A 17,267-nucleotide genomic window follows, 5' to 3' on the forward strand; every position below is an offset into this window, starting at 1 on the left:
CTGCAGTGCTGGGACATGCCCCGGTGCCAGTGGGCAGTGCCCGCTGGGGTGGCACTTCCCAAGGGAAGCCTCAGCCGAGGGAAAGGGTGGTGCTGCATCACGTGGGAGCCCATGCAGCGCCAAGCATGACTTCACTGGGCGTCTCTGGACTCTGCCCTGGGAGAGTCCTGCCATGCCGTGCGCCATCCTGGAGCGCTGCCAGCGGCACCGGGCTCGTGGCCAGCCCGGAGCAGGGAGGGGAGAGGAGCCAGAGCAGCTCGTGGCTTTCCCAGCTGGCTCCAGACGGGCTCTGCTGCCCATCAGGCAGATGCTCACGCCTTGCCATGGAGCTTCCCCGACACTGGCAGGGATATGAGCCCATGTGGGGATGCCAGGAATGGGCTGGTGGGTGAGGGGTCTCCTCCTGTGCCACTCTCTGGCTCAGCCAGGCTCCTTGCTGTGTTCCTCAGGGCGAGCGGGAGGCTGGCAAAGGCCTGGAGATGCGGAAGTTGGTGCTCTCTGGTTTCCTGGCCAGCGAGGAGATCTACATCAACCAGCTGGAGGCCCTCCTGTTGGTGAGCACGGCCCCTCCAGGGAGGGATGGATGGATGGATGGATGATGGATGGATGGATGGATGGATGGATGGATGGATGGATGGATGGAGTAATTTTTCCTGGCTTCCCCCAGCCACGTCAGCCTGAGTGGCAGCAAAGCTCCAGAAGCCACACCAGGGCCAGCTTTGCTCTGTCTACCCCCATCTCACCTCCCCTGCTGCCCATGTCCCTGTTGGGGACATATTTATAGCCCTGCTTCCTGCTGTGGACTCGCTGACCTTCACGGCGAGACGCTGTTGCACAACACGGGGTCACCGCCGCTGCGGGGAAGTCCAAGGATGCACGAGCCTGGAGTGCCCCTGGTGCAGCTGCCAGCCTTGACCCATCTGTCCCAGGCAGCCCCCACTGCCAGCTCAGATCCTGCTCATCCCCAGCCTTCTCCTCTTGGCCCTCATCTCAAACTCTCCCTTCTCTGGCAGCCCATGAAGCCACTGAAGGCCACGGCCACCACGTCGCAGCCTGTCCTCACCCTCCAGCAGATCGAGACCATTTTCTACAAGATCCAGGATATCTATGAGATCCACAAGGAGTTCTATGACAGCCTGTGCCCGAAGGTGCAGCAGTGGGACAGCAATGTCACCATGGGCCACCTCTTCCAGAAGCTGGTATGCACCTTCCCTGGGTCTTGCTCCACTTGGAAGAGGAGAAGGGCTGGAGTTGTGATGAGTTTGGAGTTGTGATGCCCACAGGGGCTGTGCCCATGGATGCCATGACCGTGCTGGGGAGAGGAGAAGGAGAGGCCAGGTTGAAGGGCTGTAGCTTCAGCTTCTGCTGTCCAGGCACTTGTTATCTCTCTGCTGGATTTTGGAGGTTTATGGAAGCACAGGCTGGGCAGGAGCTCCACCATCCTGCCCTGAGCAGGGGCCAAGCACGTGACCCCCAGCTGGCTGAGTGTCCTGCCAGGAGGGGACAGCTCTGGGCAGTGTCACCTCAAGGGCTGCCTGACCCCTTGGGTGCTGTGGGGGGCTTCAGCACCCTGCTGGTGCCTGGCTAACCCCCACTCCCCACAGGCCAGCCAGCTGGGGGTCTACAAGGCCTTTGTGGATAACTACAAAATTGCATTGGAGACGGCAGAGAAGTGCAGCCAGAGCAACTACCAGTTCCAGAAGATCTCGGAGGTAAGCTGGGATGGGGCTGTGCCAGGGCGACAGGGCTGTGTCCCTGCACAGGGCAGAGAACACTGTCCTGGTGGCTGAGCTGACAGTGTCTGCCCGGTGGAGATGCTCTCCCTGCCCTGGGGACTTGGCAGGGACCGTCCCCAAGGGCTGGGCCACTGGGGGCTCTGCTGGAGGGCTGTGGTTTTTGGGCATTGCAAGATTGTCCCCAGCTTGTGCAAGCTCAGGTTGGGCTCAGCCTGTGCTGTCACCACCCCGTGCAGTGTTGGTGGGCACCTGTGGCTCATCTCCTGCTGCCTGGAGCTCCGTGCCTGGATCCCCTTCAGAAATGGGGACCTCCATGGCTACAGCCTGGGCCCCCTGCTCCTGTTCAGCTCGGTGGCATCACCACCATGTCCCAGCTGCTGGGCACAGCCAGAGCTGCTCCCAGCCGGGCAGGAGCCCACACTCCTTCACCCAGCACCCCTGTGTGGCCTCCAGCCCGGCCAGGCTGAGGCAGGGGGTGCAGGAAGGGTGGGGGGGACCCCATGACCTTGAACCTTGACCTTCCCCCCACCCCAGCCCCGCGGGCTGTGCTGATGGCCCTTTCCCTCCTTAGGAGCTGAAGGTGAAGGGCCCCAAGGACTCCAAGGAGAGCCACACGTCCGTCACCATGGAGGGTACGGCGGGCGCGGGGAGGGGGACGCAGCCTTTTGTGTGCGGGGGACCGCCGTGGCTGAATTACCGAGCCCTTTGTGCGCCTGGAGCCGGCGGGGACGGGGGGATCGCGGCTCTTTGGGATGCGGGGGGCGTGCGGCAGCCCCCCAGCCCCTGCCCAGCGCTCCTCCCCGCCCGCGGCGGTGCCGGGAGCCGTGCGGGGCGGCAGCGATGGCTGCGCGCAGACGGGGCTGCCATGGAAATCCTCGTCATCGTCCGGCTCTGCTGTAACTGCACCTACGGTGAGGCGAGGGGGGCTGGGGGTGCCGCTGGGCAGCGGGGCCGCGGGGTCTGTGCCGGGGGCGGGGGTGTGGAGGCTGCGTCGTGCTCTGCGGGCTGAAGTTGGGAGCGTCTTTGTTCCAGGCTCGGTTGAATCATCTTGGCTCCGGCACACGCAGCCACGCGCTCGCTGTCCCCGCCGGGCACGGGCTCGTGCCGGTGATGGGACAGAGGGAGCCGGGCTGGGCAGGGGGATCCTGGGCTGGGGGGACCCCCTCGTGCCGGGCTGCGCTGTGTGGGTGGTGATGGGGAGGGGTCCCCGTTTGCCCCAGCATCGTGGGGCTGCAATGTCCAGCTCTGCGTGGCTGGGAGGAGAGGCACTGGGCATCCCTGCCTGTGCTGCCCGTGGGTGCCAGGCTGGCAGGATTGTGGGCACAAGGAGCCCCTTGCTCCCCTGTTGTGCTGGGACCCCCCCCACCCATGGGCTCCCCAGAGCTTTGTGTGTGCCTGTGGTGATGGCAGCAGGAGGGTCCATCCTTCCTGTCGGTCTGGGATGGTGGAAAAGGGGGGCACCCTGCCTGCCACCTTCATCCCAGAGCAGGGTTCTTGCTGGCTGTCACAGGGAGCAGGGCTCTTGTTTTAGCCTCTGGCATGGAGCCGTGGGGGTGTAGCCTCTGTTTGGGGTTCAGCCTGGCATTGTCACCTCCTGAACAGAGACCCCCTGCTCACCCTGTCTCAGGACTGGGTGCCATGGGGCAGCACCTCTGGGATCCCAGGGATGGGAACCCCCCACGAGTCAGCCCAGAGTGAGGAGGTGGCAGCTTTTCCTTCTCTCCCATGGCTGAAATCTGCCTGCTTCAGCTCTGGCAGTTTGGGGAAGTGCTCCAAAGTGAAGAGAAACCCCAGAGGCTGGAGGCAGCCTGGGGAGACATGAATGTGGCCAGGCACGGGGAGCAGCACTGCGAGTGGGCTCTGTGCCTTTGCCTGCCCAAAGAGGTGGGGAGGAGGAGAAGGGTCTGTCTGCTTCCACTGAAATGCACCTCTGAAGAGCCTCTGGGGCTGTTTCCTGCTGGGAGGGTGTGTGGCAGGAGAAGGGGCTGTCTGTACCCCCTGTGTGTGGTTGTGTGTGGGTTGCTCTGCTCTCTGCCCTGGGTGGAGCCTCACAGGCAGTCAGGGGGGGCTGCAGGCAGGGCCATGGGGCAGGGGTGTGGGGCTGAAGCCTTGGACCCCGTGTTCTCTGTAGGTTTTGCTGCTGCTGGAGCAGCCTGGGCCCTCTTTGCACCCAGGGCTGGCTGGGGTGGTGCAGAGAGGTGGGTACAGGGGTGGCAGAGCTTGGTGAGGGATGGGACCCAGCGCTGAGCCAAAAGGGAAACTGAAAAAGCTGCTGAGGGTGAGGAACGGCTCTTCCGCTCCACAGCCACCACACAGCAAGGGTGGCTGCAGCCCTCGGGGGAGGCCCTGCCCTCCAGAGGGCTGTCCCAGTCCTGTGCTGCCACAGGTGTGGTGGGACATGCTGTCCCCAGGGCCCATGGCCGCACACCAGCCTGGCTGTGGCTCCTGATGTCCCCAGCACAGCAGGACACGGGGCTGTGGCAGTGCTGGCTCCCCCCTGCTCCTGCCACTACCGCGGTTGTCCAGCTGTGCAGGACAGATCTCAGATGGTCACCCAGGGCTCTGTGCAGACCAGGGGAGCTCTCTGGGCATCTGGGCTCCCCTCCTTGCCCCTGTGCTGTCTGTGAAGGTGGGAGAGGGGCCAGGGCTCCAGCCACAGGTGTCTGCTGACACTTTGTCTCTCCCCTCAGCGCTGCTGTACAAACCCATCGACCGGGTGACACGGAGCACGCTCGTCCTGCACGTGAGTGTCACACCAGTCCCACGGGGGTGGTGGGGGGCTCTGTCTCTGCTGCTCTACAGCTGTGGGAGTGCTGATGAGGGGTCTCCAGGGTGGCTGATTTCGAGCTGCTAACCTGTGCCCGTCTCCCTGCAGGATCTCCTCAAGCACACCCCAGCTGACCACCCTGACTACCCCCTGCTCCAGGACGCCCTCCGCATCTCCCAGAACTTCCTCTCCAGCATCAATGAGGACATCGACCCCCGGAGGACAGCGGTCACCACCCCCAAGGGCGAGGTGAGCCTGTGGGGTGGGCAGTGCCTGGGCACAGGGTGAGGGCTGAGCCCTCTGCCAGCCCCTGGCTGGTGTCTCTGCCCTGAAGAGCTCCTTAGTGCCTGGGTAGGAGTTGGAGAAGCTCCTCCAGATACAGTTCCAGGTACAAGATTAGGGCTGTACCTGGTCCTTGCTGCTTGCTGGTGCTTTATTAAGCATAGAGGACATGGACCTTCCCATGCTCCTGGTGGCTGAGGCACAGAGAGGGACAGGATTGTCGGCCTTTCCCCATGGATTGCTGGCCTTTGCTCCCTGCCTGCCCTCATGGCAGCCCCTCTGGCCCACAGACCCGGCAGCTTATCAAGGATGGCTTCCTGGTGGAGCTGTCGGAGGGCTCGCGGAAGCTGCGGCACGTCTTCCTCTTCACCGACGTGCTGCTCTGTGCCAAGCTGAAGAAGACAGCCGTGGGGTAAGGAGGGCGCTGGGCACGGGGGGAATGTGCCAGGGAGGGGGTCAGGCGTCAGTCAGCACCCGTGCCCTCCTGCAGGAAGCACCAGCAGTACGACTGCAAGTGGTACGTGCCCCTGGCCGACCTGGTGTTCCCCTCGCCGGAGGAGTCGGAGCACTGCCCGCAGGTGCACGTCATCCCCGACCACGAGCTGGAGGACATGAAGATGAAGATCTCAGCCATCAAGAGCGAGGTGCAGAAGGAGGTGAGAGAAGGGTGTGGGGCTTGCTCTTGGGGTCAGGGATGGGTCTTGGGGGACACCTCTGAAAGATTCTCTCTGCTCCCCATCGGCAGAAAGCCAACAAGGGGCAGAGCCGCGCCATCGAGCGCCTCAAGAAGAAGATGTTTGAGAACGAATTCTGGCTGCTCCTCAACTCACCTGCCATTCCCTTCCGCATCCACAACCGCAACGGGAAGGTGAGGAAGGCGGGCTGGGGCCGGGCTCAGCCCTGCCTGCACGCAGCCTGCCACATCTCCCTCTCTTACAGAGCTACCTCTTCCTGCTCTCCTCCGACTACGAGCGGTCCGAGTGGAGGGAGGCCATCCAGAAACTGCAGAAAAAGGGTGAGTCTGGGGCTGCCAAGGCCCTTTTGGGGCTTCTGGTACCCCCAGAAGCCACAGGGAAGTCCTATAGGATCCCAGTCTCTATGACCAGCACCGATTGTGTCCCTCTGAAGCTTCTGTTCTCTCCCAGACCTCCAGGCCTTTGTCCTGAGCTCAGTGGAGCTGCAGGTGCTCACAGGATCCTGCTTCAAGCTACGCACTGTCCACAACATCCCAGTCACCAGCAACAAGGACGGTGAGTGGCCGCTGGGGTGCTTTGCTCGGGATGATCCCGAGCAGGAGCTGTGGGGTCCCTGAGCTGGAGCAGGGACTCTGCTGTGCAGGGGACAGCTTCCCACCAGGTGGCACTGCTGGAGCAGCGTCGGGCTCCCGGGCAGCGCAGTCCCGGCTGCAGCAGGGGCTGCTCCCGGGCTCTCTGCAGCCCATGCCATGTGCTGGGCAGGAGCACCGTGCCCAGGGTGAGACCCAGCCAGCCCCTCTGGGAACCTCCCCCAGGGCTGTCCAGCAGCAGGAGAGCTTGGGATGTCGTCAGTGGGGGATACAGGACTTAAGGGTGTCCCTCCAGGGGCTTGGGGGATTTGGGTGTCACTGCAGGGGCTGTGATTGCTGTGGCAAGGGTGGCAAAGGCTGCCTTGGGGACATCCAGACCCAGGCCCTGACACCGCCTCTGCTCTCCTGCCACAGATGACGAGTCCCCAGGGCTTTATGGGTTCCTGCACGTCATCGTCCACTCTGCCAAGGGCTTCCAGCAGTCAGCCAGTAAGTGTGGGTGCCCACCCTGCTTGGAGGGGCCAGTGGGCTTAGAAGAGTTGGGGTCCAGCACGTGGCCCTGCTCTGCTCCCAGTGGTCCCCTGGGAGATGGTGAGGGTGTTCCTGGGGTGCTGAGCCATGTCTGCTCCCCCAGATCTCTACTGCACACTGGAGGTGGACTCCTTTGGCTACTTTGTCAGCAAAGCCAAGACCAGGGTGTTCCGGGACACCACGGAGCCGCAGTGGAATGAGGTGAGGGAGGGGGGCGTGCACGAGGGGCTGTGCTCCCCATTTCCCTTCAACCCCAATTTTGGAGCTGCTCTGGGGTGCTGGGGTTGAGCCACCCTCCCTCCACACCCCAGGAGTTTGAGATTGAGCTGGAGGGCTCCCAGTCCCTGCGCATCCTCTGCTACGAGAAGTGCTATGACAAGACCAAACTCAACAAGGACAACAACGAAATTGTGGACAAGATCATGGGCAAGGGGCAGATCCAGGTATGCACTGGGGCTTTTGGGCATCCTCTCAACCAAAGGGAGACTCCTTAGGGCCTGGCACCTGGGCTGGGAGGGTTGTCCTGGAGCGATGCCTGGGGTGGGCAGCTCTGCTTTTGGGAGTGAGGTACAGCAGTTGTGGGGTGGGTGGGCTTCAGGCATGGGACGTGATGGTCCTGGGGCACAGGAGAAGGTGGGACAAAGTGAGGGGGGCCTTTGTGGAGGTGGCAAAGCCAGACCCTCCCTGCTGAGGTGCATCCAGCCCCAGCTGGGCTGGAAGTGTTTCTGTTCTGCTCTCTGTGCTGTGGCCCTGGGGGCTGCGGGGAGGGATTGGCAGCTGCCCTGGGGAGGGCTCTGTATGTGCAGCCCCCTGTCCCTCCTGTGTCCCCCTCTGCCACCATCTGCCTTCCCTGTGCCTCCATCAGCTGCTGTTATGGCAACGGGGGTTTCCAGGGCAATGGCTGAGCCGCCTCTGATTGGTGGTTGCCAGGCAGGGAGGATGGAGGCATGGGCTGCCCTGAGATGCTCCCAGGTGAGCAGGACCAGGAGGATGGAGTGGAGGGCAGGCAACCCCCAGACCTCCCATTCCCCCTGCAGCCACCTTGGCAGGCTGCAGGGAAGCCCAGGGCAGGGGGACACACTTTGGGCAGGGGGGGTCTCTGTGTTTTCCTGGTGGGCAGCCCAGCCTGGCTGCCTTCCTGGCAGTGCTGGGGACAGGGTCACGCCTGGGACACAGCCCTGGACCCGGGGCCACTTCAAAGGGCCCCTCATGGCTGCCTGCTCCGTGGGAAAGCAACTGAGGGCAGGTCCCAGGGGAGCAGAGAGCAGCAGGGAAGTGCTGCTGGGAAGGGGATGCTGTGGGGAAACACCACTGGAGGGGACACGGGGTGGGAGGTGGGGGCTCAGCTTCACCAGTGGCTTGTCCATACCTGAAATCACCCCTGTGCTGCCCTCTCCCCCAGGCAGCAGTGCTGTGGGGGTGGCACTGGGCCAAGTGGGAAGGCCAGGGCAGGGAAGGGGCTCGGTGTCCCGCGGGGATCAGTCCAGCTGCGCTCTCGGAAATAGCCTGGATCAACAAACATGAGTCATGCTGGGAGATGCGGGGGTCGGGACAGGGACAGCACAGCCCGTACCCGCTGTGCAAAAGCTGTGGGGGAAGAGCAGGAAAGAGAGAAGGCCCTGGGGCTGCTTATCCCAAGGATGGAAGAGTAACAGGGTTAGGGCTGTCCTGCCATCACCCAGAGCCACAGCTCGGCCTCTGCCCCGGGGGTGGGCTTGGTGACAGGGCAGGACAGCTGTGAGCAGGATGGGCAGTGCTGCTTCTGGGGCTGTGGGCTGCAGCCAAGCCCCAGAGCTGCCCCCCTGCCTTCTCCCTGCGCCCTTCAGGCAGAGATGCTGCCCTGGATGTTCCTCACCCTGGCTGGTCCCTGGGCTCATCATGAGCTGCTGCTGGTTCCACATAGCAGCCCTGGGTGCTCAGTGGAAAGGTGTGACTCCTGGTTGGTATTAACCCTGTTTTGTTGTTATTAACCCCATTTTTAAAGCTGGAATATGCTGTGGTTGGGGTAAGGCTGCCCTGTTTGGCTCGTGTCCCCATGAGGGTCTTGTGTCCCCTGCACTGCAGGGCTCAGCCCTGCTCTGAGCTGTCCCAGTTGCTCCCAGCATCTGGGCTGTGTCTGCTGGGTGCTGGCAGGGCTGTGTGGTGCTGTGCCAGGATGGCAGACGGATGTTGTGGTGGGCAAAGCAGGCCGTGGGTGCTTGTGCCCACATTGCAGAGGACAGAGGCTGGATGTGGCCCCCAGGCCCTGGAGGAGACAGGCAGGGGGTGCATGAGGGGGGTCTCAGGACCCCCTTCCTCAGCCCATTTGATGCCCGGGGGGATTTGGCTGTTGAAGCAGAGCCTGTGTTGTCATGGGCACAGTGCCTGCTGTGCCCTCAGGGAATAGCTGCCTGTCTGTCTGTCTGTCTGTCCCCTTCCCTGGGCTGGCAGAGGCTCTGGGGGGGGAGATTTCTGATGCTGGGGCACCCCAGACCTGCAGGGAGCCCCAGTGACCCGAGGGGACTCCAGGGGCTGCTGAGGGATGGGCTGGGGGGCAATGCAAGTCCCCCCAGGCCTGCACTCAGGCAGAGACCCTTCCAGGGCTTCCCTGCCCCCCTGGCAGCGGGGCTGACAGGGGCCAGGGTGCACAGAGGGGACATGGGGGTACCCAGCTGTCCCTAGGCGTGACAACAAACCCCAAAAGCCTCAGCAAGAGCCGGAGAGCCAGCCTGGCTCCCGCGGGGAGCCGGGGATGCTGCAGCCGCCAGCGGCGGTGCCTCGGGGGCCGCGGCTGCCGCTGGCGCTGCGAGGCGGGGAACGGCAGAGGGAGAAGGGCAGAGGGAGAGCGGCAGAGGGAGAAGGGCAGAGGGAGAAGAGCAGAGGGATGACGAGAGCGGATAACGGCGGATAACGGCGGCGGGCAGCCCGGGCAGCCCCCCCGGCGCTGCCGAGCGGCAGGGCGAGAGTTAAACGCGTGGGGGCCGCCTTTGAGTCACTTCCTCGCAGGGGGAGGGAGGTTTTTGGGGCTGCCTCGCCAGGCTGGCTCACACCCTGAAGATGAGCCCCGGCCGCTCGCCGCCCCGCCGCCCCGGCAGGGCTGCCCCGGCCGGCCGCCGCTGAGCTCTCGCCGCCGGCAGCAGCGATGCGGATGCTGCGCTGACCCAGCCGCTCCCGGCCGCCCTCGTGTCGCCTGCCCGGAGCCGAAGCGGTGGTGGCGATGACGGAGGTGTTGGTACAGCCGGAGGACGGCCCCGGCAGCGTGGAGGAGCCCGAGGGGAAGCGAGCCCCCAACACGGGCGCCCGGCTCTGGGGCAGGGTGCGCAGCAAGCTGCTCCGGCAGAAGGTGCTCGGGGTGTGGGGGGCGGCTGCGGGGGACGGTGCTGGCCTCCGGGATGGCTCTGCCGGGTCTGCTCTGCGTGGTGGCCGTGGCTTTTTTGGCCGGTGGTTTTGTGGGGTGGGGGGCTGTGTTGTTTGTGCGGAGGATGAGTCTGTGCATGGAGCAGGGAGGTGTTTGGGTGCTTTGGGAGCTCTTAGATGCAGTTGGCAGCCTGTGAGGTGTTTGTTTTCCTCCGTCCCTCTCCCTCTGTGTGCTGGCAGGCTCCCTGAGGCTGAGCTGTTTGCAGCGGGGGGTTCTGCAGAGGCAGGGCAGGGAATCCCTGCCCGGCCCTGGAGCTTGCCCGGGAGGCAGCGATGCTTCTGGGCTGGCTGGGGCCGGCTTCCCGGGGTGCCACAGCACCCGGTGCCTGCGTCCCCCCTCTTGCAACCCGGGTCGATCCAGGCTTTCCCAGCTCGCAGCTGTGTCGCAGCCACATCAGCCAGCGCTGCCCGTCTTTGTGGGAACACAGAGCGCAGGGATGTGCGACATAGGTGACAAAAGGAGGGAGACAGCACCCTGGCAGGCTGTCCCGAAAGCCCCACGGGGGTCTCCCTCGGTGGGGTGCCCCTGCCCGGGGAGCTGCGGGCCGGGGGGGCTCGGTTTGGCAGCGGCAGGGCCGCGTGTGACGCAGCGGCATTAACCTCGATTCTGAGCCGAGCCCAGGGGATTAAGGGGCAGCAGGGCTCCGTGAGGAGGCTGCCCGGAGGCTGTTGCTGGGTCAAAACATGAAAGGTTTCATTTCCCGTGCTTGTCTTGGCTGCTGGCTTCCCTGGGGCTGCAGGACAGGATGTGGCCCCGGCGGGTCCATGCAGGGTCCTGGTGGGTTTGTGGGTGCTGCTGCTGCTCCTCGGGTCACTCTCAGTCCGGGCTGTGAATTGTTGCTCTTTTGGGGGGCTGTGCTTTGCCCCTGGCAGCGTTTGCTGGTGTGGGGGCTGCTCTGCCCCACAGTGCTGGGGGCTCAGGGACTGTCTGCTCCCTGGCATCGAGGGCTGGTGAGGGATCTGCTTGCCAGGGCAGCCACGGGGGGCCAGGCTGGGGAATCTGTGGGTGCCACGCTGATGGGAAGCCACGCTGGCTGCAGCAGCTCCTCTGGGATCCCGCTCCCCAGGGCCCTGGCAGGGATGACCTCAAAGACTGAGTCACCGGTTTGCTCCCAATTGCTTCACCCAAGGCTGAGCTGGGGTGACCTCATGGGCCTGAGATGTGAGATGGGGACATGCCCAGCCTGACAGTCCCTGCCCCACCACAGCATCCTGGTGTTTGGGGCCCTGGGGAACCACCCTGAGGATTTGGAGCCCTACCAGCTCCTCACCTTGGAGCTCTGTGAACCCAGCCCTGCCTGGATCTGTCACAGTGCCATGACCTGGAAGTGTCTTGAGGACAAGATTCCAGGATGTGGCCTCATCACCTCAAGTCTGGAGCTGTCCCATGGACAAGACAAGCAGTAGGAGAGGAGGGTCAGTGCCAGCAGAACCCCCCCAGAACACACAAAGTGCTGCAGGATTGCCAGGATGCTCATCGCCTGTTCCTCCACAACTTGGGGCCTTGTCCTACAAACAAACAGCTTTGGATAATTTTGGAAACCAGGATGATGGCACATCCCTGTGGCAACAAACAGAGGGTGTTTCACCTCGCTGTGGATGAGAGCGGCACCACAGCGAATGCTGACCTGGGCATGGATACCACCATGGCTGAGAGCCCCTGAGATGCAGGAGGGAGCAGCCTGGAGACGTGCTGGTGACCTGGCTGAGATGTTTCCCCAGGCACAGAGGGGTGTTTGAAGCCATCTGATCTTCCAAAGAGGAGCTGACATCTCATCCTGCACATCGCTGGCTCGAAGGCTGTTCCCCAGGGCTCCTAGCCCAGGAGTTCCCCATCGACCTGGGATGTCCCTGCATCCTGCTGGAGCAAGGCAGCTCCCTTCGGAGGAGAAGGAGATGGTGGTGGGAGCTGGGGCAGGGTGTTTGCCAGCACTGTGTGGGCAGAGCTCTGGCTCTGTGGGTGGATGCTCCCATCCATCCTCCCACGCCTGGAGATGAAGCGTTGGACGTGGCTTTGCTCGAACTGGGGAGTGGCAGCATCGTGTGCTGCTGCTGCTGCTGCACGGAGTGCTGGCCAGGAGGGTTGGAGAGCACCAGGGCTAGGCCACAGTGGTGCACAGGGAGCTGCAAGGGGGCTCAGGCCCATGGTGCCAGCAGAACTAGCCCAAATTTGGGCCCTGCTGGTTGTTGTGGGTTGATTGTGGCCATGCAGGGGGAAGGGGCTGCAGGGAAGTGATGTGCTCAGGGTAAGGTCTGCAGCACTGGCAGCAGCCAACCTGGCTTTAATAAAAGCTTTCTTCAGAGCTCTCTAAAGCCCTTCCAGATGTGGCTGCCAGGGCCATCAGAGCCAGAGGGACCTGAGGGGTGGGGAGGGGGAAGGCATGCATGGTGGCTGGAGTTAAAATTGCATCGCAGAGCAGACAGGCTCCTGACCTGGCTGGGGGAAGAAGGGACTTCACTGCCATGAGTGGGACAGGGATGTGTGGGGAAAAGGGTGAAAGTCCCTGGGACAGTGGCATTGGCTGTGGTGGCATTGTGGCAGCATGTGGGGGATGCAGCCCTGCGGGGGAGCACAGAGGAGCTGGAGCAGCAGGGCTGGGGTTGGCTGTGGTCTGGCTGCAGTCTCGTGATCCCAGTGTCCAGACCTGCTGCAGGGTCCCATGGGAGCCCAGGGCAGCTGCAGCTTTCCCTCTCCTCCTCCCGCTCTCCAGCAGCCGCAGGGCTGGCACAGAGGAAGCAGCGTGGCACTCGCTGGGCTCTTCCATGTGCTGGGCTGGAGCACCAGGGGGGGCTCCCTGTCAGGAGCCATTCCTGGGAGGCAGCAGCATTTCTGCCTTGCTGGGGACCACAGTTTTCCCATGGCTGAGGAGCTGCTCGGGCTCAGAAGGCTGGGCATGTGGCAATGCCACTGTGCTGGGTCTGTGCCAAGAGCCAGGGCAGCTTGAGCCTGTCCTTGGGACTGTGGGGTCTTGGTGTGCAAGAAGGGACATGAGGGACCCCACAGTGCCCCCCCATCATGACATGCAGTGACTTTACGGGCAGGGGAACAGCAGCTCCGTGGCTGGAGCAGCAGCTCTGAACATCTTTACACTAGCCCAGAGCATCTCCTGACCCAGCAGCTGCAGGAAGCTCCTGTGTCCTTGCAGAGTGACCCCACGTGCCTGGTGCAAGTGTGGCCTGGCAGCTGCATGTCCCCAGCCCTGGGAGCTCCCACCAGCTCCCATGTCCCATCCCCTTCCCCAAGGGGACATTAGGGCTGGGCTGCCCGCCCTGTGCATTACAGGGATCGATGGGGCTGGATCAATACCACCAGCTGGGGACCAAAAAGCTCCAAAAGGCAACTGCAGCCACCTCTGCCCAGCCCTGGGGCTCGGAACCCACCACGGCACGTGCCAGGGCCTTGGGAATGCCAGCACCTCTCTCTGCACCCGGGCGCCAGGGCAGCATCACCGAGTCCCCCGCTAGCCCCAAAGCCAGAAATAGCAGAGCCTGTCATTCCCAGGGGTTATAAATAGCCTTGGCTATGGGGAGATGTTGTTTTTCTGCATGGAAAACGCTGCCCTAGTTCTGTTTCATCAATCTGCCGCCAGAAATAGTCCTAATTTCTTGGAAGTTTCTTGCTTCTTGGGTGTGGGTTAAAGCACTGCCTTGCAGGGGCTCTGGGGAGAGGGCAGGGTGGGGGTGCTGAGCCCACCTGGCTCCAGGGCACAGCCAGAGGGACCCCAGACCCCAAAGGGGAACCCCTCCATCCTCCAGTCATGAGCAGCATGTTGCAGAGGGAAAGCATACCCTGTGCTCTACACCATCTGCAGATCAGGGGCTTTGGGGGCCACCAGGTTGGGATGACAGCAGGGCTGGCACGAGGCTGTGTCCCCACAGAACTCACAGACCATCTCTCCCCACAGCTGGACCCACAGGCCGTGCAGACGAAGAACTGGCACATGGATGTGATTGAGATGAACGGAGTAAGTGGGGTGGGGGACCCACAGCCCCTCGCTGTGAATGCAGCCCCTTCTTGCCTTCAGGCCAGGCAGGACTCACCCCCTGTCTCCCACAGATCAAGGTGGAGTTCTCCATGAAGTTCACAAGCAGGGACATGAGCCTGAAGAGGACCCCGTCCAAAAAGCAGACTGGTGTCTTCGGGGTGAAAATCAGTGTTGTGACAAAGTAAATGCAGGGCTGTGGGGCTGATCTCTGGGTGTGGGGTTGCACTGTGTCCCCTTGCTCCCACCAGCACTGGCGAGCTTGGCCTTTGCTCTCTGCTGGGGACTTTCCTCGTTCCCGTAGCCATTCCCATCCTCCCCTGTGCATGCCCATCCTGCCCTGGCGGGGTTTGCAGGCTGGGCTGGCTGCCACGGGTTCCCCTGGGAATCTTTGCTGAATCTCCTCTTGCCGAGCCAGGCGCGAGCGCTCCAAGGTGCCTTACATCGTGCGCCAGTGCGTCGAGGAGGTGGAGAAGAGGGGCATCGACGAGGTTGGCATCTACAGGATCTCTGGAGTCGCCACTGACATCCAGGCATTGAAAGCTGTCTTTGATGCAAGTGAGTGTCCTGGGGGAGCTGGGTGTTCCGAGACCCCCCCCAGCCCTCTGCAAGCCTGGGTTTGGTTATTGCACTGCACATGTGGCAGATGCACCACTCTGCACAGGAAGGGGCTGGGGGTGAGGAGGGACAAAAACACCCAGAGATCCCAGCTCGTTTGTGCCTCTGAGCTGCTGCCACTCCTGGCTGGCTCCTGGGAGACACTGAGTCAGGGAAATGTTGCAAATGGATTTGCAAATTGTTGTGTGTCCTGTTGCCCAGCCAGGCGGGAGCCACCAGGCTTTTCCCAGCCTCAGCATGGCTAATGGGGCTGTGAACCCAGCAGTGCTGTCCCTGCCCTGCAGCTGGCAGCCTGGCTGGGTGGCTGGAGGGACACACAGGGTGGGGTCAGGAGGGCAGGAGGTGTCACGTGTGGGTGCTCTCTGGACAGATAACAAGGACATCCTGGTGATGCTGAGTGACATGGACATCAACGCCATCGCTGGCACGCTGAAGCTGTACTTCCGTGAGCTGCCCGAGCCCCTCCTCACTGACAGACTCTACCCCGCCTTCATGGAGGGGATCGGTAAGAACTCGGGGATGGGAAGGGGATGAGGCACAAATCCTGTTTGGCATTGCTTGCTCTGCGATGGGACACTCCCAAGGGTCCTTCCCAGCTCAGCCCACTTGGTCCTGGCTGTTTTTGCTGGTTCCAAGTCAGCTCAGGGCTCGTGGTGCTGCTCCCCAGTGCTCACACACTGGCTGCTGGGAGGTGTCTGGCTGTGGAGGGTCCTGCTGCTGCAGCAGACCCTGTCCTGAGCCCTCTCCCTCTTTGCCTCCAGCCCTCTCGGATCCTGCTGCCAAGGAGAACTGCATGATGCACCTTCTCCGCTCGCTGCCTGACCCCAACCTCATCACCTTCCTCTTCCTGCTGGAGCACTTGAAAAGGTAATGCCTCAGGGGCTGCCTGGGATGGGTGGGAGGTGCAGGATGGGTCTGTCTCACTGCTTTGCCATGGGGATGGGACATGAACAGAGTTAGAGCTGCTGTTTGATTCCTGTGGTGCCTGCACGGCTCCAGGCTGACCCCAGGCTGGAGGGAGATGGTGCTGTGCTGGTGCAGAGCAGGGCCAGCAACAGCAGCTTGGGGCAGGCATGGAGTGGTCTTTTCCCAGCCCTTCCAAGAGGGTACAGCTCCAGGTGTGTCCCACCTGCCCCGTCTCTCTGGGCTCTGGCAAATTCCCCAGGCTGCAGCTTGTTCAAACCCTTCTCTGATATCGGTGTTGGCTTTCCACATCTCCTCTCCTGGGTCCTGTAGGATGCTGGGGGGTCCTGGAGCCATTCTGCCCCTCCAGAGCAGCCCCTGGTGTCCCAGGACCACCAGCTGTGGTGCCAGCAGGGCCTGGGCTGTGCCTGGCCAGTGATCCAGGTCAGCTCTGCAGGGAGCACACGGCCTCTGCAAACACGGAACACTTGGCTGCTGCAGCCGGCGTGCAGCTGCTTGGATGAGCTCTGCAGGGAGCAGCTGGCCTCAGCACAGGACAGGAATCAACTGGGAGCTCTGCAGTGTCCCCTTTAGCAGGAAAACAGCTCTGTGTCCCTTCCCATCAGTCCAGCAGTAGTCCTTGCAAAACAAGATGCAGCAATCCCTGTCACCTGTCAGCAGCGGGTGGCCAAGAACCAAGGACAGTCAGCTCTGTGGAAATGTCCCAGAACTGCAGGTGACACCTCATGTCAGCTATCCCAGGGTGAGTGCAGCAGTTTGTGGTTTGACAGGCTTTGTCGTGGTCCAGATGAGGTGCATCCAAACCTAGGAACTCAGGGACTGGGGCTCCCTTGGGACCTAAAAACCCAGGGAAGGAACAGGGCAGCAGAGCAGAATGCAGAGCCTGGCCACAGCTTGGGACTGGGGCTCACAGCTCATGTTACTTGCATCATTAAAGTTTTTTTTTTTGTTCCTTTGGTTTGGCTAAAACCAAACAGAAAAAGTGATTGATGCTGGGGGATGGAGAAGGAAAAATCCATTTCCATCCTGAGAACCGGGCACAGCCAGTTCCCACATCTGCTCCCCTGGCCGGGGCTCAAGCGAGCAGCCTGTGCCGGGGAGCACAGCTGCCTCCTAACATGGCAATGTTGTGGTCCTGCTTCCCTCCGTGCTGGCAGCGCTCCCACAGGGTTGTTGGGGCAGGGAGCCTCGAGGGGAGTGGGTGCAGGGGGCACGGGCTGGTGCAGGGCTCCCCGGACCCTGCGGGCTCGGGAAGGGAGGAGGCCCTGCAGTGCAAAGTGAGGGCTTGGTTGCTGCCACATCACACCCAGGGCTCCCAGCCAGGCCCGGCAGCTCCAGCAGAGGCCGTGAAGGGGGCAGAGCTCCCTGCCCTGCACCTGGGTTTTCTGAGGGCTACAGAGGGCAGTGGAAAGCTGGAGGTGCCCCACTGCTGCTGGGAGAAGGGAGAGCAGCCCTCTGCCTCCACATCACCCCATGGCTCCCCACTCCTGAACATCACTAGGGGCTGACACTGCCTCTCTCCCTGTTTCCCACAGGGTGGCTGAAAAGGAACCTATCAACAAAATGTCTCTCCACAATCTGGCCACGGTTTTTGGGCCGACACTTCTGAGACCCTCAGAGGGGGAGAGCAAGGCACACCTCACCTTGGCCTCTGACATCTGGTCCCACGATGTGATGGCCCAGGTAAGAGCTGGGTACTGGAGGGGTTCACCTGCCTGTCTGGGTAGATTTGTTACTTTCTGCTG

General features: G+C 62.7%; 1 protein-coding gene across 4 annotated transcripts in view; it reads left to right on the top strand.

Annotated features, from left to right (window-relative positions):
• The window catches only part of ABR (ABR activator of RhoGEF and GTPase), a 37,733-nt gene that overhangs the window by 18,070 nt on the left and 2,396 nt on the right, over positions 1 to 17,267 (top strand). For 3 of the 4 annotated variants that reach the window (XM_039720815.1, XM_039720816.1, XM_039720817.1), the window contains 20 exons: positions 450 to 554; positions 1,014 to 1,199; positions 1,605 to 1,712; positions 2,308 to 2,368; positions 4,427 to 4,479; positions 4,612 to 4,752; positions 5,076 to 5,197; positions 5,276 to 5,441; positions 5,531 to 5,653; positions 5,725 to 5,800; positions 5,931 to 6,035; positions 6,485 to 6,559; positions 6,705 to 6,802; positions 6,913 to 7,044; positions 13,903 to 13,962; positions 14,055 to 14,164; positions 14,399 to 14,538; positions 14,969 to 15,103; positions 15,360 to 15,465; positions 17,058 to 17,205. In XM_039720815.1, the coding sequence (XP_039576749.1) occupies positions 450 to 554; positions 1,014 to 1,199; positions 1,605 to 1,712; positions 2,308 to 2,368; positions 4,427 to 4,479; positions 4,612 to 4,752; positions 5,076 to 5,197; positions 5,276 to 5,441; positions 5,531 to 5,653; positions 5,725 to 5,800; positions 5,931 to 6,035; positions 6,485 to 6,559; positions 6,705 to 6,802; positions 6,913 to 7,044; positions 13,903 to 13,962; positions 14,055 to 14,164; positions 14,399 to 14,538; positions 14,969 to 15,103; positions 15,360 to 15,465; positions 17,058 to 17,205 (2,250 nt within the window). Of the gene's footprint in view, positions 1 to 449; positions 555 to 1,013; positions 1,200 to 1,604; positions 1,713 to 2,307; positions 2,369 to 4,426; positions 4,480 to 4,611; positions 4,753 to 5,075; positions 5,198 to 5,275; positions 5,442 to 5,530; positions 5,654 to 5,724; positions 5,801 to 5,930; positions 6,036 to 6,484; positions 6,560 to 6,704; positions 6,803 to 6,912; positions 7,045 to 9,629; positions 9,924 to 13,902; positions 13,963 to 14,054; positions 14,165 to 14,398; positions 14,539 to 14,968; positions 15,104 to 15,359; positions 15,466 to 17,057; positions 17,206 to 17,267 lie in introns of those variants that run through there. The other variant, XM_039720818.1, reaches the window with a different exon arrangement.

This window comes from Passer montanus, unplaced genomic scaffold (assembly GCF_014805655.1).
Source record: "Passer montanus isolate IOZ18808 unplaced genomic scaffold, ASM1480565v1 scaffold44, whole genome shotgun sequence".
NCBI lineage: Eukaryota > Metazoa > Chordata > Aves > Passeriformes > Passeridae > Passer > Passer montanus.